General features: G+C 43.4%; 1 protein-coding gene across 1 annotated transcript; it reads right to left on the reverse strand.

The window, feature by feature from the left end:
• Positions 1 to 12,285: 12,285 nt before the first annotated feature.
• On the reverse strand, positions 12,286 to 20,133 carry Tmed3 (transmembrane p24 trafficking protein 3). The gene is made up of 3 exons (XM_031345046.1): positions 19,830 to 20,133; positions 18,119 to 18,367; positions 12,286 to 13,070 (listed from the first exon to the last, which is right to left on the reverse strand). Exons 1-3 carry the CDS (start codon positions 20,004 to 20,006, stop codon positions 12,834 to 12,836), a joined length of 663 nt encoding a protein of 220 aa, XP_031200906.1. The 5' UTR covers positions 20,007 to 20,133; the 3' UTR covers positions 12,286 to 12,833.
• Positions 20,134 to 23,335: the final 3,202 nt, after the last annotated feature.

Here is a 23,335-nt window from a genome sequence, read left to right on the forward strand (position 1 = left end):
AAAAAAAAAAAAAGACAAAAATGTCACCAGCTGCCCTCCTTTTTGTTGATATGGGACCTTTGCTACTCCTATTTCTGACTTCCTGTATATGTTTCTTGCATACAACATAAAATTAGGTTTTGCTTTGAGACTCAATGTTTTGTGATTTAGTTGTCTTTTCATAGCTCATTTTCTACCATGTACTGGTCAGACATCTTTGTTATTAGGTCTTATGTTATTTTTAAACAGTGTATCACTGCTTCGAATTTGTAAAAATTATTAAATAGAACATATATTTGCCTATGCACTCATATAAATACCTACACACACACACACACACACACACACACACCTCTTTAAATTGTGCTTGGTTGTGATTCTTATAAGCTCAGTAAGTGTTAAGTGTTTTCTCTCTGGTCTTTCTTCCTTTGTATTTTGTTTTATTTTTCTACACACTTTGAACTAGGTACTGTAGATGTTTTGATCATAAGCATCTTTGTGGTAGGCTGTTCTGCCTATTATAGGATGCTCAACACTGTTACCCTCCAGCCCTGACTCTCCCTACTAATGCCTCTTTCTCCTCCCCCATTGTGACAGGGCAAAATATCTCCAGATATTGCTGGATGTCCCCTGAAAGGCAACATCATTCCTGGATGAGAACCATCCTGTGTTTCTTTGGTTACTCATCTCAGTGAGAGAAGATTAACTTTTGTTGGGGGATGAACCCATGTTCCTAAGGGGACAGGACAAGGAATAAATGAACTCCAGGATCTTTTATTGCTCAGCCTCCTCAGCTTGGCACATCATGACAATTTTCTTTTCACCCCCATCTGCCTCCCTAAGAGCAGCATCAGTGCTCTGAAAACTATCCCTGGCCATGCTCACATTTGCTGAAAACCTTCCACGGGATGGAGCTCAAGTTCCCTGTTAGCATTGTGCCAAAACTCTTCCACTTGCACTGCCTCTTCTACATTTTTACTGTCCATCATATAACTGTTCTCATTGTACTGCTCATTGGACCTGCTGGTCTAGCCCATGCAGGTCCTTGTTTTCAGCTCTAAACAACTCTGGAAAAGTGTGCCTTGTTCCCACTGATTTTCTTTCATTACATGACTCCTTACTTCAAGTCTCATCTTGGAAGCTACCTCTTCTAAGAAGCCTCTTCTGACCCACCTGGCTCAGTGACCATGCTCTGCCTTGAACCTAGACCTTTATCATCTTACAAACATAATGAATAGATGTCTTTGAGATATTCAGTGAGTCTATAAAAGGATGGTTTGCTTTTTTCTTGCTGATGTCATTCTTGATAGCATTTTAGCCTATTGAAAATAAATGAATGAATGTTATCACTTACAAATCACATTATAATTGAGATGAATGAGAACAAATGATTGCATTTAATGAGAGCAAACTGGGGTTGCAGGGGAGACTTTGTATTTAAGAGTCATCTGAATAGCAATTAAAGTTAACGCACACTGACTGTTGTATGTCAGAGCTAATGGTTATTTTTTACTGCAACAAACATTTTTCCCCCAAGGTTAGCAGCACATAATGTTTTTTAAAAAATCATTTTTTATGATTGTTTTTTCGTGGCTTGGAAATTCATAAGGGACCTATCTGGATGGTTCTGGGTCAAGGTTTACCATTAAGTCAGTCAAGGTGCTACTGGCTAAGGCTGAGGACACTGAACAGATAGCTCTAAACAGCTCTTAAATCCTGTGACACTCCATGACACCTTAAATAGACCTGAGATTCCCGCATTATGAGTCCCTTGAGGGTCGCGCTCTCTCTGCAGCTGCCAGAGTGGAGAAAATGCAGCCTTGAGACACAGATGTGCTTTATTGGTGCTTCTCTACTGTCCTCTTGTGGTCATCGCTCATATTGTTGCAGTTCTAAGAAAATGATAAAATTCCACAAGTATTTTCAGAAAAACCTAATTATAACCCTAAACGCAAAGCTTTAGAAGGGTGTTTCCTAGGAACCATAAGAGATTCACAGTCATTCAGACTGAAAAGTTAGGTCTTCCTGGAGTAAACCACTTAGCCCCCCAAGCTATTAAATTCTATGGTATATGATATGGCACAGTGATAGATCAGAAGTGTACCTCTCTACTCACTACACACATCACCTTCAACACCACTACCACCACCTCCATCACTACCACCACTATCACCATCACCATTGTTGCCATCATCATCATCACCACCATCTCATCCTCCATAACCACAGACATCAGTGCTCCATCACACCATCACCACCCTCATTTATCCATACCACCATCACCAGCATTACTGCCACCATCTTACCAGGAACACTATAACCTTCATCAGTATAACTGCCATGACTACCATCACCATGCCATGATTACCATCACACAAGACACCACCACTGCCATCACACACAAGATACCGTCATCATCACTGCCCCATCATCACTACCACCATCATCACCTCCACTTTTGTTTGTTTGTTTGATTGATTGATTGATTGATTGATTGATTGACTTTTGAGACATATTCTCCCTGTGCAGCCCTGACTATCCTGAAACTCTCTGTAGACCAGACTGGCCTTGATCCCACAGAGACCTGCCTGTTTCTGCCTCTGCCTTCACCCCCTGGGATTAAAGGCATTATACTACCACCGCCCAGCTTATTGTGAATACTTCCAACCCAGTTACCACCACCAACTTCTCCATCACTGCTGTCTATCACCTTCACCACCACTCTCATGATTACTGCAAACATCACTCCAAATTTGGAGCTGCCAGACAATGAGGACTTTAGGAAGGGAAGTTAACAGAATCAACTGCAAATAGAACAGATTAGCTACAGAACTAACATTTATATGGGAAATTTTACTTTGCTAAGAACGTCGACAAATACCTGGTTAGTACCAAAGCCCCACGACCACCCTAAGAGACGAGACAAAGGAGTAGTTCCACCTTTGTGTTCGCCTTGCTTTTGTGATATTTTACAAAGAATACAAATGGAACATAACAAACACCCACATCCCTGCCACCCAGAACTGACAGATGATAATACTGTCATACATATCTCGGTTCTTTAGAAGAAGAGGGTAATGCTCCGCTTTGAGTGGACGTGTCCTTCATAGCTCTCCCTGCTACTGTTTCTCATCCTCCACCCCAGTGATAACTTTCCATTTGATACAATTAAGTACAATCTGTTTTGATCTCTTTAATGTGTATTTATAGTGTATTTTATGTATACCCACAAGCATATCTTTCTCCTAAGAATACAGTGCTCTGCATGCTTTTAGTGAGAAATGTGGGGTATCACACTGGAACACTTCACAATGTTTTTGTTTTTCACTCTTCAATATACTTTCAATATCATTCCATATAGCTGTGTTGGGAGCATTCCATTCATTTCCAACCATAATAAAGTATCCCCACATGTAAGTCATCCACAGTTTGTTTATCTAGCTCCCCTCCTGATGGGCATTTGGATTATACCCAATGCTTCATTCCATACACTGTGCTGCAATGAACAACCATTATGTATGTCCCTTAATATCATATTTAATTACAAATGAGGAAACTGAGCCTCAGACAGGAGGGACTATATTATTTTTCCCATCTTCACACAGCTCTCAAATGACAGTCAAAACTGGATCATTATCAAACTACTTCATCCTCCAACCATATTTGTACAGGCCAATATTTCATAAAGGATACAAGAGGGAGCAATGATAACTAACCCAAGCTGTGAAGTAACCAAACTTGATAAAATGGTGATTCTGAATAGAATATAATTAATTTTTAAAGCAATGTAGACTGAGAATTGGATGGTATCTACTCAGAACCACTGGTCATGAACTGAGCTGTGTTTGTGTCAAAGATGCACATATTTCAAGAGACCATGTAGGGACACAGAAGAGAGTCATCTGCAGGTCATCGACAGAGACTTCAGGCCCCTGGTCTGTGAGAAAGTGGGTTAGTGATGTTCTATTGTGTATGCTGGTGCATGTACACATGTGTATATGTGGAAGCCAGAGAACAACCCCAGCTATCATTCCTCAGTCACCAGTCCACCTACTTTTTGAGACAATGACTCTCATTGGCCTGGAGCACACCAACTCAACTAGGCTAGCTGACCAGCTCTGGGCATGCAAGCGCACACCACAACACCTAGGTTTCGTGTTGGTTCTAAGGTTCCAAACTTGTGTCTTGATGCTTGTGTTACGTGTTTGTAAACACTTTGCCAACTGAACTATCACCCCAGCCCCGGATCCCTGTCTTTTAAGTGTTTAAACATCTGCCTACTCTTGTCACAGTTAGAAGACAGGGCTTTTCTATCCAAGGCTTAAAAGTGTCCATTGCAGTGGCACAAGACTTAGACAACTCCAGTGTCCACCCTTGTCCTTAACCAATACTTCCTTCATTAGGTGACACCATAAATAGTTTTCCTCACCTTACATTTACTAGCCAGATGGCCCTGGTCAAAGCTGATGAAGTTCTCTGTGCTGTGTTCCTCATCCATTAAAAGGAAATGTTTATATTATGCGTCAGAGAGCTGTTGTGAGCTAGATGCTATACACAAAGCAGTAGAACTGGAGTTGGCATAAAGCAGGAACTGGTTCTGATTTCCCCTAGTTATTTAAATTAGTACTACCCCCAAATTCTTGGTAAAAATAAGACCAGCATTTATACTTTCTCCTATCTTTCTTCACTCCTCTATGTTGCTATGCTTAAATTATTAAGGTTTATAAAATGTATTCTTAGTGGATTCTTCCATTGTTGTCTATGGGAATTAGCAGATGAGATGCTTGCTCACCACCTGCCCTTTTCTTATTGGCTTACAGTCATTGATATAGTGATGGATTTCATACATACATTTTCATTTAATTATGTAATATACTTAGATCATATTCATCTCTATGCATTCTCCCCTGCCCGGCATAAGCCCTTTTCCCAGACAGTACCACTTCTAATGTTATGTCATAATACATAATTGATTTCATATATACATATGTATATATAGTCATATATATATATACATATATATATATATATATATATATATGATAGATAGATAGATAGACCGATAGACAGATAGATGGAGATAATCCAGGATCTATTCTCTACCTTTTATATAATGGCTTACTCTGACTCAAGAGTTTTTCTGGGAAAGTTCATTCAGGAATGTGTTTTGTGTATTCTATGTTATTAATTTCTTCAAAATTTAGGCTGGCCACCCATCTATTTTGCACTGAAATTACATGATTTTTTGTCTATGGGTCTGGCCTAGTAGTGCATGCCTGTGATTCCAGTACTTGGGCAGAAGAGGCAGAAGGATCATGGCAAGTTCAAAGTCAGTCTGATCTAACTCGTGAATTCCTGGACAACCAGGAACAGAGTGAGACTCTGTCTAGTAAAAACAAAAGAAAAGATTTTAGGTCTGTAATAGGCTGAGTTTCTATTAGTCAGTACTCCAAGGTTTTCTCCCAATAAATGTCCAAAAGAGTATTGAGTTTCCACAATTTTTCTCCAGTAGAGGACACATTTTTTTGTTTTTGTTGTTGTTGTTGTTGATGATGATGATGATGGTGATGATGATGATGATGATGATTCCCTGAAGACCAGCAGCTTTACTCCATCCCAGTCACTGTTTCCTGAAGTGCAAAGTAGCCATTGGAACCAAGGATTTTGACATCTCTGGTTTTATTAAAGCTTGTTCTGTTTACCTTGGGAACACAAGTTGTCTGTAGGATGGATCTGTAGATGGCCTTCATGTACGAATCTTTCTGCCCCTCTCCTGGTCTGTTCAGGGCAGGCTCCTTGGGCTTTCTTGGTGTCCCTCCTGTGACCAGTGCTTCTTCTTCTCCTTTGGTGTGTTCAAATTGACTATCATTTCTGCAAGAAAGTACGCCTCATTCACATCATTCCTGGCATTCAAAGGCTCCGTGTTAAAAAACAAAACAACGATAACAACAACAACAACAACAAGCTTTCCCATTTTATTTTATGTGTATGAGTGCTTTGGCTGTATGAATGCTGTGTACCAGGCACATAGCTTGTATCCACAGAGGTCAGAAAAGGGCATTGGATCCCCTCAGAAATGGAGTTATGGCTAGTCATGAGCCACCCAATGGATGCTGGGAATTAAGTCTGGGTCTCTTCAAGAGCAACAAGTGCTCTTAACTGCTGAATTGGAAATAAATTATTGGACTCCAAAGTGGATACAGCCTTAAAGCTCCCAGTACAATGACAGAAGAGATCAGACTGCCTTTCAGAGTCTCACCCAGTGGTGTTCTAGGAGAGAGTCCATAGTCTGTGGGAAATGGCAACCAGGTCTCTGGACTAGAGCAGGTAACCCTGAGCCTCACACAGTGAGTGGAAAGCTTGGTGAGAATGGGGCCACTAGTTTGACTTTTCAGACATTACCCAACTCGCCCCAACATTTGCCATGTTGTCTAGAGCTGTTGAGTACCATAAACCTAGGAATAGTGACTTAGGGTTGTTGTTTGAAATACACAATTTTTAAAGTTTTAAACATTCACTTATTTATTTAATGTGTGTGTGTGTGTGTGTGTGTGTGTGTGTGTGTGTGTGTGCTAGCACATGCATCTAGAGTGCATGTGCAAAGAGTAGAAACTGATTTGGGAGAGTCTGGAGCAAACTCAGGACCACAAAATTCCTTGGCACCAAGCCCTTTACCTACTAAGCCATCTTGCTGGCCCAAATCCAATTTAAAGTATCTTAGAGTTGGGAAAACAAACCCTGAATGTGCCCCAATGTCCCTCCATCCCATTTCCAATTCATCTGTGTCATCTGAACTAAGAGAAAAGCTGTTAGCCAGTCCCCTGGCCCATACTCTTAATGCCCTGAATGTCTGGGGGCTCTGACAGGAAACATGCATGCTCATGCATGAGTCACTGTGCCCCCCTCCCTCTGTGGCTCTTCATGCATTATACAGTTTCTCAGTTACACCCATTGACCTATCATGCCTTTCATAAGCTCCTGTGATGCAAATGTGTAATATTATATCCTGATGTGATAATTTGCTTTAAGTTCTGTTCACCAGAGGTCACAATCATTTTCTTTCTCATCTCTTTTGTTCGTTTACTTGATATTTCCTGAGGTCTTTCCATCTTATTTTCAACATTCCTGTGGGGATTTTTGTATTTGTATTTATTCTTCTCTCATATCTTGACTGCAGTTTCCTGTCTCTCCTCTCCTTCCAGCCCCTCCCTGACCCACCTTCCTCTTCCCCAGATCTATTCCTCCTCCATTTCTCTTCAGGAAAAAAAGCAGGCATCCCTGGCATATCAACCAAACATGGCATAACAAATTGCAACAAGACTAGGCACATATCCTCATATCAATGCTGGACGAGGAAATCTAGTATGATGGTCACAAAAGTAGGCAAAAAAAAAGTTAGGGACGGCCCCCATTCCCTGTTAGGAGTCACACAAGAATGCCAAACTGCAAAATCATAACATACATGCAGAGTGCCTAGGTCAGGCCCATACAGGCTCCCTGAGAATCACTTCAGTCTCTATGCGTCCTTTTGAGCCCTGCTTAGTTGATTCTGTGAGACATTCTCTTCTGATGTCCTCTTGCTCCTACAACCCTTCATCCCCATCTTCCTCAGGGTTCATTGAGCTGTGGCTCTCTGTATCTGCTCCTATCAGTTGCTGGATGAAACCTCTTTGAAGAGTTATGCTAGGCTCTGGTCTAGAAGTATTACTAGGTGCTTGCTTGTTTTGGTTTTTTTTGCCAGTCTATCCTAGGTCTCTGGGTTATCAAGCCTCTGGTTCCTGGCCCTCCAGGGAGTATCAGACATTGGCTCCTTCTCCTGGTTAGTTCTCAAGTTGGGCCATTCATTGGCTGGCCACTCCCACAAGTTCTGAGTCACTGCTACCCCAATATATTTTGTTGGCAGGACAAATTGTATGTCCAAGGTCTTGTGGCTGTGTTGCTGTCCAGGCCCTCCACTGTAAGATGCCTGGTTACAGGTTCCACACCCCCATAGCTTTGCCTGGTTACAGAAGATGGCTAGCTCAGGCTCCATACCCCCCATTACTAGAGGTGCATCTTTGTTAGGTGATTTTTCATCACTGACAAAATCTCTCAGAGACTCAATCTACAAGAGGAAATAGATAGTTGAGCTCAAGATTTCAATCCCTGTCATTTGGTTCCACTACTTTGAGCCTTCACTAAGTCATAAGACCACAGAGGGGAAGATCTTGTCTGAAGTCAGGACAAGGGGTTTATTTTAAGCCAGTATCTTAATTACCAGAAACATAACTTCATACACTGAGGTAATGCTTTTATAAAACTGAAATGCAGTTAGTTCTTCTCTTCTTGAAGGCAAACTGTATAATAAGCCAGGTTATATTCAGAAAGTTGCATAATGATCCTAGAGAGGGTCGTGACTTTTTCTTCCTCTTGTACTACATAAAATATCCACCCTACTTCAACCTCTTCTGCTTTGCCATGGAAACAATTGGTAAGATGACTTTTAAATCATTTACATATTTAGTTTGTTTGTAAGAGGGTGTGTACACATGTGTATGATGAGATGGGGGGAGGAAGGGAGTGGAAGGGGGAAGGGAGAGGGAGGGAGAGGGCACTAGGAAGGGGCATAAACATATCATGATACACAAGTGGAGGCCAGGGAACAACCTACAGGAGTCCGTTTTCCACCCTCTACCATGTGGATCCCGGGGATTGAACTCAGTTTCTCAAGTTTGGTAGCAAGCACTTTTACCTAATGAACCACTGACAACCCCCAAAACATGACTTTTTAAAGCTGATATTGAAGCAAAGTCCAAAGGAAGCAGCATATACTTTGACTGACATTCACTAGAGAGCTTCAGCAGGAGCTGCTTCATTGTCTTTGAATGTCAGAAAAGTAGCGAACGATTTTCTAAACCATTTACTTACAACCTCATCCCTATGTTTCTACAGCTTAGAAGTCTTACTCAACCCTCAAACACATGGGATCTTAGAAAAAAAAAAAACATCGGTTGGGGAAATGGGTGGTGATAACTCAGTGGCCCCTTTAGATTTTGAGAGGGGAAGAACATGTTTATGGCAAACAATGGAAGTAAAACATCTAGATTTCTGTGTACCCCTCCATCTAACTCCTACTAGTCTTGGTCTATTTTTAGAACTCCTGTCTTTATATAGCACATCCTCCTGGGTTACTGACTAGCTTGCCTCAGTGCCTCAGAGCTTACGTCATAGCTCTGAATCGATGTCTGTTCTTCGAGTTCTCTTTTGAACCATTAGGAAACCAGACTCTACTGATTCAGGAATACAGTAAAACCTTTAACATATTGTGGTGGTTCAAATATTCTTGACCCACGGGAAGTGGCATGATTAGGAAGGGTGGCCTTGTTGGAGGGTGTGTGTCACTGTGTAGGAGGACCTTGGAGGGTTCCTATGCTTAAGCTCTTTACTCCACCTGGCTGCATGCAGAAGATCATCTTTTTCTGGCTGCCTTCAAATCAGGATGTAAAACTCTCAGCTCCTCCAGCGCCATGTCTGCCTGCATGTTGCCATGCTTCCCACCATGCATCAGTTATTAAGACTGAACCTCTGATAGTGTAGGCCAGCCCCAATTACATGTTTTCCTTTATAAGAATTGTCTTGGTTATGGTGTCTCTTCACAGCGATGGAAACCCTAACTAAGACATATTTATTAACAGTCAGGCAGTGGTGGCACATGCCTTTAATCCCAGTACTTGAAAGGCAGAGGCAGGTGTATTTCTGAGTTCAAGGCCAGCCTGGTCAACAGAGTGAGTTCCAGGATAACCAGGGCTATACAGAGAAACTCTGTCTCACAAAACAAAAACAAACAAACAAACAAACAAAGAAGACATATATATTAACTTGATACCTAGTAGGAGGCTTAGGATTTGAATCTATTTAGAAACAACAACAACAAAAAATGTATTTTAACAGATGTCTACTTGGGGTGGTCTTGTGGAGGGTGTCTGACAGCAACCGTATTTGAGCCTCAAATGTTACAGCTCTTTCATATCACACTGCAGTCATCTGACTGGCACAGGGCTGTGTCCCAGGGCAGCCAGAATCAGCACTGTTGGGGCAAGTCCCAGACTGTCCACATTCATAAGGACTTTAGAGACGCCCCTGCAGAAGCTCCACTTGTTTCTGGAATCTATGGTATGAAGCACATCGTATTTCACTGGATTTCTCTCCCATTTCCCTCGCTCCCACTTCTCCCTCCTCTGTGGGAATTAGACATAAGTTCCTGAAAGTGCCAACTTTATACCTTCTGTGTTCCCAGCCCTCAGTTTTGAAAAGCCCCTCCTCCCTCCCTCAAGAATATTAACCCTCAAAGTGAGAATCTCCTTTCTCTTCCCATAGGGATTCTCAGTCTCCTGGGTAAACTGCTAACAGCTGTGCCATCCACCTGCCAGCAGCATCCAAGTTTAAAGTCAAATAGATTTTGCTATAAGAGAGTGAATTCTGCTCAATAGTGATGCATATAGCTGAACTCCCTGTCCAGTTAGAACACTCTCTTATGTCCACATCACCAATAAGGACAGTCCAGAGAAGCTATCATCATCTTGTCCTTGATGACACAGCAATGTATTGTAGACCTGGATTCATGCCCCAAATGGCCAAACCAACTGAGGATTCCTACTCTAATGCAACATAGAATGCCTCCTTCTGCATGTGAAATGGGAGTCTCCCCCAGGGAGCCCAGGCTTGATGTGAGGAAGTACCTTCTATTTTTTCTCTTGAATACACAAAGAAGGCTGGAGAAACCATAAGGTCTCCCAACATTTTAAAGTTTGTATCTAAAACCTTTCATAAGGAGTACAGGGCTCTGAAAGACACTGTTTAGACATTAATTTGTTAGTGGTTATGACTATTGGGTGCATCCAAAGGCATCAAAGGGACCTGAGATCCACTACCCAGTGTGGGCTCAGATTTTCAATCTTTCCTTTTCCTCCCTAAACTTGCATTCCAATTCATCTCTCCTACGCACCACAACTCCTCTATGTTTGAAATTCTTATTTGCAGTATCCTATTAGATTTCTCTAAAGGTCTTTCAGTTTAAATATGGCTTCATCAACAATGTTTAACTCGGCAGGTTAAAAATTGCGTCTTTGGGGTTAGGTAATTATTAAATTTATTAGTATGTATGTGCTCAAATATATTGGCAGACAATGAAAAAAAAACCTGTAAGTTTCATTGCAAACATTATCCAAAATTGAATGAATGGGGCAGTCTCCTTTAGTCTGTGTTCTTGATAATTAAATAAAGCTATAATAAATAGAGCAATGAGTGTTAGCAATTATTTTTTGTTTTCTCTAAAAGTCAGAGAACATTCTCTCTCAATGAAATATGCTATGAGAAGTTGTATTACAACAATGGCCTTGACTCCTCAGACTCCTCAGTGACTGAAGGACACTATGTTCAAGTTAGTGGTTCCCACTGAAGCAGAGGCTAGCAAGAGGCATGCAGCTAGGGAACATATAAGTACAGATTAAAGCTAGATGTGGTGGTATATATCAGTTAAAAGAGATATCAGGGGGACTGAGAGTTGGAGGCTAATGTGAGCTATGTAGCAAGAACTGCCCCAAAACAGAGTATGCTGTCAATCTGGGCAGAGATGCCCCCATGGGCTGTCGATCTAGTGTTTCTCACCCTGCCCTGCAGTTTAATAAACAATCTTTTAGAGTACTTAAAAGTGTTTAATAAATAATATATAGAGTACTTAAATTCAAAATAAGAGACAAAATACTTTCGAAAGCACGCAGAGAACAAAGCTAACTTCATTCAAGCTAAGGAGTAAGGCTTCCAAGCCAGCTTCTCAAAGGATGGTTCTGCCCTCTTTCTCAGAGTGCCACCATCAGCTTGGATCGCCACATCCTTGCTAGCTTCTTCCTTCAGATGGACATCCTGTCTTCCTCCTGGACCCACCATTCTCCATAATTAATTCTTTATTAATTATGCATTAATTCCTTCCTAACAGAAGGACATTGGGACAAATACGATGGTGTCACTCTAAATTGAGAGATGACATCTAACTAACAGGAAATGAGGAAGCAGATCATGAACATTAGGGCTCGGTTGTTGACACAGAGGAAACCCTGTATATGCAGCCTGCTGAATGAATGAGGGGTCTTCCTGCTACCATTCTCTTGGAAGGGGCATGGTTCACTGGCTCCTCTCAACATCTCTACCCATACTGTATATAGCTCCAGCCCACACACTTTCTCTATCACACTGTTTACATACACACTCGTGCTCCACATCAAGTTAGAAGTTCCTTTAAGAAAAATAGAGGCACATACCACTCCAGAGTGCTCAATCTTGGTTTTTTATTAGCACAGTTCTGCCTCCAGGAGACATCGATCACCAAGGGCACTCACTCTCTATTTGGGGCCTGGTTGTATGTCTGACCCTACTGCATCCAGGTTAGACCTGCTTTCCTCAGGAATAGAGAGGCTGAGGAAGGGAAGGCAAGGTCCCTTTCTCCTCAAGATGGAAGAAGACACAACAACCTAAAGACCGATGTATCATGGAGTAGTGGCAGAACCCTAAGCTGCCCTGGAAGCCCAGGTACTTGGAGTTCTCCCGCAGACCGGATGCTGGATCACTGCCCTCCCATAGTGGCCAATCCCTAGGTTGACCCGTAAACATTTTTAGCCAATGTTATACACACAATATAATCAGATTACTGGGCTCTATAAGCTTCAGTTGCTGGAGTGCAAGAATCAGATACGTGCACAAACAACAAAGTGTGGCCTCTGGTCTCCTTGCAGCTCTCCCTTTACCCTGTGTCACACCGACATCCCTGTAGGAACCTGCGACCCTAGAGGTGTGAAGGGCTGGCGGGTGGGACTGCAGGGCTAGGAGTGGACCGCTCTGTTAATGGGTCGTTTTTCTGTAAAGAAGCTTTTCAGCAGCAGCACCTGGCTGAAGCTGACCACAAACAGGGCAATAGTCTCGCCTACAGACCAGTAAGACACTCGACTATTAAGGTCGTCAGCTCGGGCTCGGTCTTGAGCTTCCCGCAGTCGATAATGTGTCTGGGAGTCGATCACAGTCTTCAGAGCCTCGTGAATAGTTACACAGGCAGATTCCATCTAGGCAGGAAGAAAACAGTAGTCAGTTGCTAACCCTAAGTCAGGCAGGGTAGAATCCAGGAGCCAAGGTTTACTGCCAAATCCTAGGCATCATCTACTGGTGCCTCTGAGGCACCTGTGGTAAGCACTTTATGTGGTTTCACAATCGTACAGATAACCTGGAGTGAGGGAGCAACTCAAAGAGAGCAACTTATTCAATCACACAAGTTAAGTGACAGAAATAGCCTATGTGTCCAGAATCAGCCTATGTGCACAAGCCATATTCTGTGTCTCTTATTTAATCTTCATAATGCTCTGACAGACTCAATCACCACCTCCAGTCAAGGAAGCCAGATCATAGCTTACTTATCTTTTTTGACGAGAAATTGAGCTCCAAGAGGCTAGAAGAACTGCTTGAGATACCCAACGAACTAACAAGCCCTATGAACTAGACTCAATTATGCCGGACTTCTACTGTATGCTTACAGTTTCATGTATAAACACAAACACGTATGAACATACAACCATGCACATACAGGCAGATGCCCACACTTAACTTCACAGTTTCTTATGCCTGCTAAAACAGTCTATGTTGTAGACAGATCTCTGCAAATATCTGCACCACCACCACCACTGGTCCTTGCTCCCTACCCAGGAATTTAAGACATGGGGAGCCGCCCTTCGTTAGTTACAATGTTACTTGAAACAGCTGGCCTTAAGACAGTGAGGGAACTGGGCGGTGGCGCATGCCTTTAATCCCAGCACTTGGGAGGCAAAGGCAGGCGGATTTCTGAGTTCGAGGCCAGCCTGGTCTACAGTGTGAGTTCCAGGACAGCCAAGACTACACAGAGAAACCCTGTCTCAAAAAAAAAAAAAGACAGAGAGGGAGATGGTACCACAGCTGGATCTACTCACACAAGCCCTTACAGCAGATATTCTCTCTCCCTGGAACAAAGAAGAAAACCCTACAAAAATCAGCAAAATGTCTCAAGGGGCTGACAGGAAAATGGTTGTTAATGAAACAGGGTCCTTGGCCATATGGCTAAGGGAATCTGGCCAGTAACCGACTAACAAGAATGCAGACATTTCCTCTTCTAAGCATATACACAAGCTGGTCAGAAACTGCATCTTAGCTCTCTGAGGCCATGAGGAAAGGCCCATTGGGCCTGCTCAGACTCTTAGCACCCAGAGTTGTGAGGTGAGAGATGGGTGTGGCATCCATCCACCGTGTCTGTGGTAACAGACAGCTAATACATCAGGCCTGCTCAACAGCACTGAGTCCTTACTCCAGCACTGTGATTGGCTGCACAAGACTGGACTTGTCAACACTATCATGGAGGAAAGAGTCACAAGACCCAGCCTCTTACTGAGGATCTATCTATAGGAGTTAACTGTTGCTGCAAGAGAAACAGCTACTGATAAGGCGGTAAGTCATTCAGGTTCCAATAAAAAACTTTTACCCATGCTCCTAATGATAATTAGAAGTATTCTTAACTAACTAAACCCCATTGGCTCACACACACACATAAAAAAACAGTAATAATGGGGCTGGGCAAATAGCTCATGGAGACAACTATGGTTAAAGGCATTGGTTGCTCTTTGGTGTACATACAGGCAAAACACTCATACACATAGCATAATGAATCTTTTACAATAGAAATGCAAACTAGAATTGATTAATGTTAATGGTGTAGTAGAGGAAGCCCTGAGTGAATGACGTCCTGAGTGAGTGCTCTGTTGACATGGGTATAGCAATTCCTTTGGTGGTCAAAGGACCTTTTCACAGGGGCTGTTTAAAACCATCAGAAATTTCAGATATTTACATTATGATTCATAACCATAGCATAATTACACTTATAAAGTAGCAAAGAAAAAAACTTTTATGGTTGGGGGTTATCCTTCAACAGAGGAATGGATATAGAAAATGTGGTACATTTACACAATGGAGTACTACTCAGCTATTAAAAACAATGAATTTATGAAATTCTTAGGGAAATGGATGGATTTGGAGAATATCATCCTGAGTGAGGTAATCCAATCACAAAAGAACACACATGGTATGCACTCACTGATAAGTGGATATTAGCCCAGAAGATCAGAATACCCAAGATACAATTCACAAGCCACAAGAAACTCAAGAAGAAGGAAGACCAATGTGTGGATACTTCGATCCTTCTTAGAAGGGGGAACAAAATACCTACGGAAGGAGTTGCAGTGACAAAGTATGGAGCAGAGACTGAAGGAAGGACAATCCAGAGACTGCCCTACCTGGGAATCCTTCCCATATTCAGTCACCAAACCCAGACACTATTATGGATTCCAGCAAGTGCTGGCTGGCAGGAGCCTGATCTAGCTGTTTCCTGAGAGGCTCTGACAGTACCTGACTAATACAGAAGTAGAGGCTCACAGCCATCCATTGAACTGAGTACAGGGCCCCCAATGAAGGAGCTAGAGAAAGGACCCAAGGAGCTGAAGGGTTTGCAGCCCCTTAGGAGGAACAACGATATGAACTAACTAGTACTCTCAGAGCTTCCAGGGACTAAAACTCCAACCAAAGAGTACACATGGTGGGACTCATGGCTCCAGCTGCGTATGTATAGCAGAGGATGGCCTAGTGGTCATCAAGGGGAGGAGAGACCCTTGGTCCTGTGTAGAGGAATGCCAGGGCCAGGAAAAGGGAGAGGGTGGGTTGGTGAGGAGGCAAAGGGGGGAAGAAACAGAGTTTTTTTCCAAGGGGAAAACAGGAAACGGGATATAATTTGAAATGTAAATAAAGAAAATATCTAATAAAAAATAAATTAAAGAAAAAAGAAAAAAAAGAAAGCCCCTATGCTGGATGGGAGTGGGCTCAGGGGGTAGTTTAAAGTCAGAGAACTTAAGAACAAAGGAGATCATCAGAAGGAAAAGTGAATAAAGACACATCAGTCATAGGCTGTGTATGTCATACATGTATGTGTATATATACAAATATGTATAAACACACATTTTCAATTATATAAATCCACAAGTACTTTGTTTTTAAGCACCAGAGAATGGCTCCTTTGGTTCTCTGAGTTAGAAATCCATTCTCTAAGTTCATTTCTGTCCCAGCAAACTCAGAAACCTGGTGGTCACTGGATCTACTGAGTAGGAATTCCTCTGACCTTTGGCCCTAGCCTAACACTTCAGTATATGTCCACCCCCTCTCCATGCTGCTAACTGGAGACAAGTCTCCAGCACATGAACCCCTGGGGAGGGGGGGACATGTATCAACCACAGCACATGAACCCCTGGGGAGGGGGGGACATATATCAACCACAGCACATGATTAGGGCACATGGCATAAGCCCTCCCCAAAGCAGTATGCCACTAATAGTGACACACAGACTCAAAAGCACTCCCTTATCTTAGATGCATGCTACCTCCCCATCCACTGGGGTCTCCCACTAGTACTAGTCTACCACAAAGCTTGTTACCACAACATTTCAGTTAGTTGCTTCAGGGGATGTGGGAAAGTGGGCACTGGCTTAAAGAGGAACCATATGATCCTGAGAAAAACGGGCCAGTGAAAGAGGAACTTTACAAATTCCACCTGCACTCCTCCCTGCAACAGACTTACACTGGAACTGAAACTCCGAGAAAGGCTTTCTCTGTTGCTCTAACACATTAACCTTTTCTCTCTCACTTTCTCCCACTGGCCCAAGAGGGATTCCTAAAAGTCCACAGTTTCATCAGTGACCAACAGAACCAACAGAACAATCTATCCGTTCCGCTGGATCTTCCAACTTCTATTTAAATAGCCAAATGAACATACTGGGTATTGTACTGGGAAACTTCATTCTCTAACTGCCCAGAGATGGTGGGAGACTGGACATGAGTCACAGAGAAATAGAACATATGGTCTCCTCAGAGAGCACACAGGAGGAAAGCTTGGCTTCCTTAGAGACTTGAGAAACTCTGGCTTTGGTAGTGAAATAAGATGGTTATTCCTGTCTTACAGGTTCCCCAGGCCATGGTGATCAGTCATAAGACAAATGTTTGGTGAACTCCTCTGTGTGTAATGCCTCCTACATCAAGGTATCAAGAATATAAAAGTAGACAGATATCAGAGTCCTGGCCCTTGGGAAGCCCAGCCCGTGTGTAAGAGGAAGAAAGAGCTTATATAGAAAGAGGGAGAACTCCAGATGGAGGCTGGGGTTAGTCAATAATCCCGAGAGCCATGGGAGTCAATGGGAGCTAGCAATCCTCCATCATTGTCACAACTTCTCTTCCACAGTGGAGCATTGTTCAGAGATTGTACTTAGTAGCCACCCTGTCCTGACTTACTACACAAGTAGTCACCAAAGGGACATGAGTGGATGTGCTATGTGCCAAGGCTTTGAAGCAACAGCTGTGCCTTTCTCGTTTCTGCCTCTTTTGCTATCCAGGGACAGAGAACTCTGAATCCCAAGGGAAGGGAGAAGGATGTTAAGAAAGAGCCTTGAGGCGCAGGACAAAGTTCTGTACTACAGCATGTGCTTAGCAAGCACCAGGACCCAAGTTCAGAAAAAAAAGAAAAAGAGAAAGAATAGAAAGGAAGGGAAAGAGGAAGAGATAGGAGATAACAATAAAGGGGAAAGTGGAAAGGGAGGGGAGGGAGAAAAAGAAAATATGAAGAGGAAGTGAGAATTTAAAAAACAAAAACAAAACACACACAGCCTGGATTCCCAAGTCACCGTCCAACCTTTTCCAAGACTCCCAGCATGCTAGGCACTGACAGATGGGTTTGTTACAGCAGCTTGTCTTACCCTCACCCAACACACGCCTGAAGCAGGACGTTGGTCCTCAGGATCTGAGCATATCACACAGCAGACAGGTACATGACAGAATTTTGGAAGAGGTGCTATGGTGAGAGAGACAGTTGGAAGGGTGGAGAGGAAAAGCACCAGCTATGAGAGGGCTCTGGCTAGAAACAGGAGACCGGGAGTGGGATGGAGTCTTTTACAACTAGAGGGTGATTCCGGCTCATCAGCTAGGACAAGGACAAAAAAGCAGGAACATGCTGAGAGTGGGAGGGTTCCCCTAGTCCTGTCACTGTCATGCACACTCACCTGAGTGAGAGCCGTGACCCTATTCCCCATGTCTGGGAGAATGGGGGGCTCGTCACCCACTTGGAAGTCAAAGTAGACGGTCTTGTGAGAAAAGGTGGAGAACTCATTACTGAAGCAAAACCGGTAGACGCCCTTGGCCCCCGTCTTGTACGTGAAGCTGTCATACTGCTTCTTGGTCTCCCTGTAGATGATGTTGCCCATGGGGTCTTCCACATAGCAGTCCACATCATAGTGGCCTCCGGTGATAACCTGACAACCACAAAAAGGGTGCAGTGATGGGGGAGGCAACCAATTCTTTGAAATGCTGACCTACTGACCAACCTAATGGGGACCACATTAAACATTCTGTAATTTAACCCTCGAGGTTTCCAACACAGATGTCAAGACGCTTCCCGTCCTGCTGACCTTGAGCAGTTAAGAGGCAGTGACCACTGTACTCAGCATTTTATTTGATGCTAAGACAAAACATTTGACAGGAGCAATTCAAGGAAATAAATTCAAATTTATTTGGCTAGCAAATAAATCTGAAGGCATAGTTCATCAGGGAGAAGGCATAGCATGTGGAGCATGAAGGTCGTGGGGGGTGGGGAGGGGAGAGGGGCTGGTCACATAGCATCCAGAGTCAGGAAGCAGAGAAAGATGAATGCTAGTATTCAGCTGGTTTCCTCCTTTTTATTCAGCCTGGTGAATGATGGTACTCCCACTTAGGGTGGCTCTTCCCACTTCAATCTAATCTAGAAACCCCTTCACAGACATGCCCAAAGGCTATCTCCTTGGTGGTTACAGATTTACCCCCACTGATGGAGCATGCCTACTCCCAAAGGCTTCTGGAGCTTCACTGGCCATATCAAGGACGCTATTCTTGTTCTTAGGCTGCCTGTGCTCAGACAGGCACATACACACAACTCTGCATGTTGTCCCTAGATGTGAGAGGGGTCTCATCGGTGACTGCATCATACATAAAATTGTCTTCCAGCAGAAGCAGCCTTCAGAGCTTCTGCCACGGAAGGGCTCCTCGATGTACACAATTGGGCTACCTGTATCACCTCATTTCTAGAAGTCTTGTTTTACTGTGCTCACTCATCCCTCAAACCCTAGGGGATTGAGCCTTTACCAAAACAACTAACTGTTAGCTATGAGATCCGTCCATGGAGACCAAAGTGCAGGACCTGACTTTGCTGAGCCATATGGTAAGCAAAGAGGCAAGCCACATCGCCGCACCATTGGGGAAGGAGGATGTGTGAGTGTTGTATACACTGACAGGATTCGAAGTCTGCACTGAACCCTCCTTTCCAAAAACCCCTTAATCACTCCAACTATCTCACCCCAAACTCCAACTGTAAATGATGCAGCTGTCTTCAGCACCTGCCAGACACGCAGCCCAAGAGACAGTTGGGACAGACTGCCACCCTGTGTCCAGCTAAATAACACTGGTGGTCATAGAGTGGAAGGCTCCTGGAGGACATTCTGGTCCATTCTACAGGGGACGATAACAGGCCTCCCTATTCTGGGTGCTCACCGGTAGCCTGCCTAACTCCCCAATCCCCCTGGCCCACTTCGGGAGGGCTCTGGCAGATACAAACAGTTTCTTTTTAGGGAGAAATCAACCGGTCTAGGGTTATCCCCGACCCCCTCAGCCTTTGGTGGCTAATCTTGGCCTCTCCGGATGGCGGCGCACCCGTAGCCTAGTGAGACGCGGCTAGGGCCGCACCTGGTAATCCAGAGAGAACTTCACGCCCTGCTCCACCTCTTCGTGGAAGCACTGCTTGGCATTGTCCGGCAGCTCGAAGGTGAGCTCGGCGCTCCGCAGTGGCTCGGCCCGGAGCAGGAGCAGAAGCAGCAGAAGCAGCATCTGAAAGGATGAAGCGCGCGGAGCCTCGTTGCCCATGATGCTCTGGGCCTGGTCCTCTCTAGGCTCCCGGAGCAGCGACAGCAGGGACAGCAGGGAGCGGGGAGGGGCCCCCTGAAGAGACGTGGCGCGAGCTCAGCACAGCGGTTCCGGGTGGCGGCGACTCTGTGCGCAGCCGCACACCCGCGAGGTGGGCGGGGACCCTTCCCGCCCGCTGCGCAAGCGCCTCACTGAGGTCAGCAGCAAATCTGTCTGCTGCGGGTTCGGGTATTCCTCGGTGAGGTCCTCCAACTCTTGTAGTCTGAAACCGCTGGACTTCTTGTCTGTTTCTGACTTGCTGTCACTTAGTGCCTGCCAAGTCTCCCGAGAAATCCTGGACGTAGAGAACACATTCAGTAGTAAGGAGGACTCAATGAACTAAAAGGGAAGCGCAGGGAAGGAAGGCAACGGACTCTTCATTCCCCTTTCCTACCTAAGGTGAAGAAGTTTTCAACAAATTAAACCCTCCAGGGGAAAATAGGTTTTCTCGCACAGACTTCCCTTCTGAAAATAAAAGCATCTAAAGGATTTCGATTATGTTTTCGCATTCGGGTCATATTGAAAATTCTTTCAGAGAAAATCTGTCATCCCCTTTAATTTCTCAAAGTGTTGAAAGACAAGTTGATTCATTGTCTTATTTATGACAACTGCCCTAAGAAGGATATATATGATTTTATGTTCACCATATGTTCAAAGAGAAATTACGTGTTATATAATATTTGCTGCTAAATAAACATTTCAGTAGAACATTATTAGATATGGTGAATCTTGATCTTAGCAAAGAATTTCACTGCTCATATATACTCCCACATAGATAAGATTGACATACACTACCACTGGCCATATTGGATGCTGTATCAAGGAGCTAATGTGTGTGAAAGCACTCTAAGTTGTGAAATAGCGGTACCCATAATATAATTATTAATAACGTATACTGTCTCTGTGCTAGATGTGAAAGAGTTGAGCAGTGTGCCTTGGGGCGCCTTCCCTGCCTGTCCTATTTAACATTATTTTACATTTCTGATTTTCAATTATACGTATGCACATGTGTGTATATGAGTAATGTATATATGAATGCAGGTTTCCAAGGAGGCCAGAGGCTTTGGATCCCCTGGAGCTAGGATTGCAGGCAGTTGTCATTCATCTGATGAGGCTTCTGGGACCCAAACGGGGATCCTCTAGAAGTATTCTTAACCATCTCTCCTCCAACTCTTAACATTTTTAATGAAGAATATTTGAAGATGTGAAAGTTATAATCATCTAACTGGAAGAATCAAGTGAAGAAAAATAAACAAAACAAAACAAAAGAGAAGTTCCCACAAGTTAAAATGAAGTGCTACATTTAAGTTCCAGGTGGTTGGTGGGGGTTGGGGGATGATGGGGAATCTGCATAAGTTCAAAGGAAGAGGCCTGATTTCACAGCTCTTTAAGTTGGAGCAGGCAGAATTGGAATCAGCATCAAATTACATATGAGACAAAAGAAAATGCCTGAGTTGTTAAAAAGTAAATTATTGCCTTATCAGACAGTGATCAGGTAGCACCTATTGTACTATTTTAGGAGAGCTATTACCAATTTGGGGCACTAGTCAAAGGAATGTGATTAGGAGAAAGCCAGCAGAGACACTGCCAGGAAGCTGACTCCTGAATGCCCAAGAAAACAAACAAAAAAAAGTAATAGGACTTACCATGGAAACTAAAAATCAATAGGGAATGCTAGCTTTAAAAGTGTACAGAACAGCAAACATTCATTTGGCACTAACAATGTACCTGACACAGTATCACCTCACTATCCAACTCAACATAGTTTATATTAATTAATCTTCACTAGTAGTCATGTCTTAAAAAATAAATAAATGTGTTCCTATTTGGTAAGGAGTTCGGGATGTTTAATTCAATACTGCTTGTCTTTGTTCACGTTTTCTGTGTGTCAGCAGCTTGAGTCAGCCGCGATTTATAATCTTCATGGTTTTGTGGGTCAGCTGGACAGTTGAGCTTCAGGCAGTCTTCCCTGGATTTGCCCCTGAAGCTACATTCAACTAGGGTCTATCTGAGCTGGACTGCGCAAGATAACCCCATTGGCATGTCTGGGGCAGATACAGGTTACTGGCTCTCATGCCTTTTTTTTCTTCCAAGCATTCTCTCACCACTACTAAGTAGGCTAGTGTCCAGAGCCATTCTGCCTGCTTCTGTGAAAGCCTGCCTGTCAGGCAGAGTCAAGTCAGACTAGGTTCTAGAATAAGAGGGAATACACTTGAAGTTCAAAGCAAGGGGTTGAATGTTCTGTTAATCTTGGAGGAAGGAACACGCAGGAATAGGGTGGCTTCTGGATGGGTACAGATATTGAATGCACATCATCCATTGACTCTGCTGGCTTGTGACTTTGTTTCCCACAACACTGTAAGGTCTATAAAGCCTAAGAGAATTAAACTCGAAGCTGCTGCAGTACTGACTGGACAGCCTCCTAACTTTATCTCTGAGTCTTCTTTTCCATCTTTCCTATAATCCTCACAGCCCTCTCAGAAGACTGCTTGACTTTGTACCAGCCAGACCGGTACAGGCTAGGTTAGTTTTCTTATGTGACATACTCAAAGAAGTATCCCAAAAGGAACCAGGCACAGATAGCAAGGTTCTCTTAAGAGCTAGGTTTCCAAATTCTTTTAACATCACTTTCTATACATTTTGCTGGCCAATCAAGCCCAAAGCTGATCTAGACATAAGGAGAGGAAGAAATAGACTCCACTCCTAAGGTAAGACGTTGTCAAACCTTGTTGTAAAGAGGGAGCCTTTGGGGATGGAAGGAATTTTGTGACTGATAAATAACCTTCCACAGTACTCAAGTTCACCTGCCTCATCAAAAACTAAGCCCGAAGCTGAACTCAGATCTGCATGGTTCTGAAGGCTATACGAACCCTAACAAGCACATTGCCTCTACAAATCCCTTGGGATCATTAGTTTTCTATGTCCCATGTGAAAAAGTTGGGTGCTAAGCATGAATGACACTGAGGTGAATCTCAGCTCAACATAAGAAATATCTATCAGGAAGAGAATTGATGGGCAGCACAATTTCCACTCCTACATATACTAGAGCAAAGACAGGTGAATAGCCATATCCTGAAGATGCTCTAGAGATGATTCATGAGCTAAACGTAATGTTAGGCAACCTCTAAAATGCCTTTGAATTTTTATATTCCATCATATGTGAAAAGTCCTAAAATTAAAAAAGAAAACTGAAACATCTGTCTGTCCTATTCCTGAGGTGACTGGTAAAATCCTTTCTAAAAGTGAATATCTTAATAGATGCAGAAAAAGCATATGGGAAAATCCAGTAG

This window comes from Mastomys coucha, unplaced genomic scaffold, assembly GCF_008632895.1.
Source record: "Mastomys coucha isolate ucsf_1 unplaced genomic scaffold, UCSF_Mcou_1 pScaffold23, whole genome shotgun sequence".
Classification (NCBI taxonomy): domain Eukaryota; kingdom Metazoa; phylum Chordata; class Mammalia; order Rodentia; family Muridae; genus Mastomys; species Mastomys coucha.

What these genes read in the sequence shown, in the direction of transcription:
- Tmed3 (XM_031345046.1), bottom strand. Translation starts at nt 20,006, where the DNA reads ATGGGCAACGAGGCTCCGCGCGCTTCATCCTTTCAGATGCTGCTTCTG. An exon ending in AGTTCTCTCTGGATTACCAG is followed by an intron (nt 18,368 to 19,829) that starts GTGCGGCCCTAG and finishes TGTGGTTGTCAG; the next exon opens with GTTATCACCGGAGGCCACTA. An exon ending in GGGTCACGGCTCTCACTCAG is followed by an intron (nt 13,071 to 18,118) that starts GTGAGTGTGCAT and finishes CTTCCTGCCTAG; the next exon opens with ATGGAATCTGCCTGTGTAAC.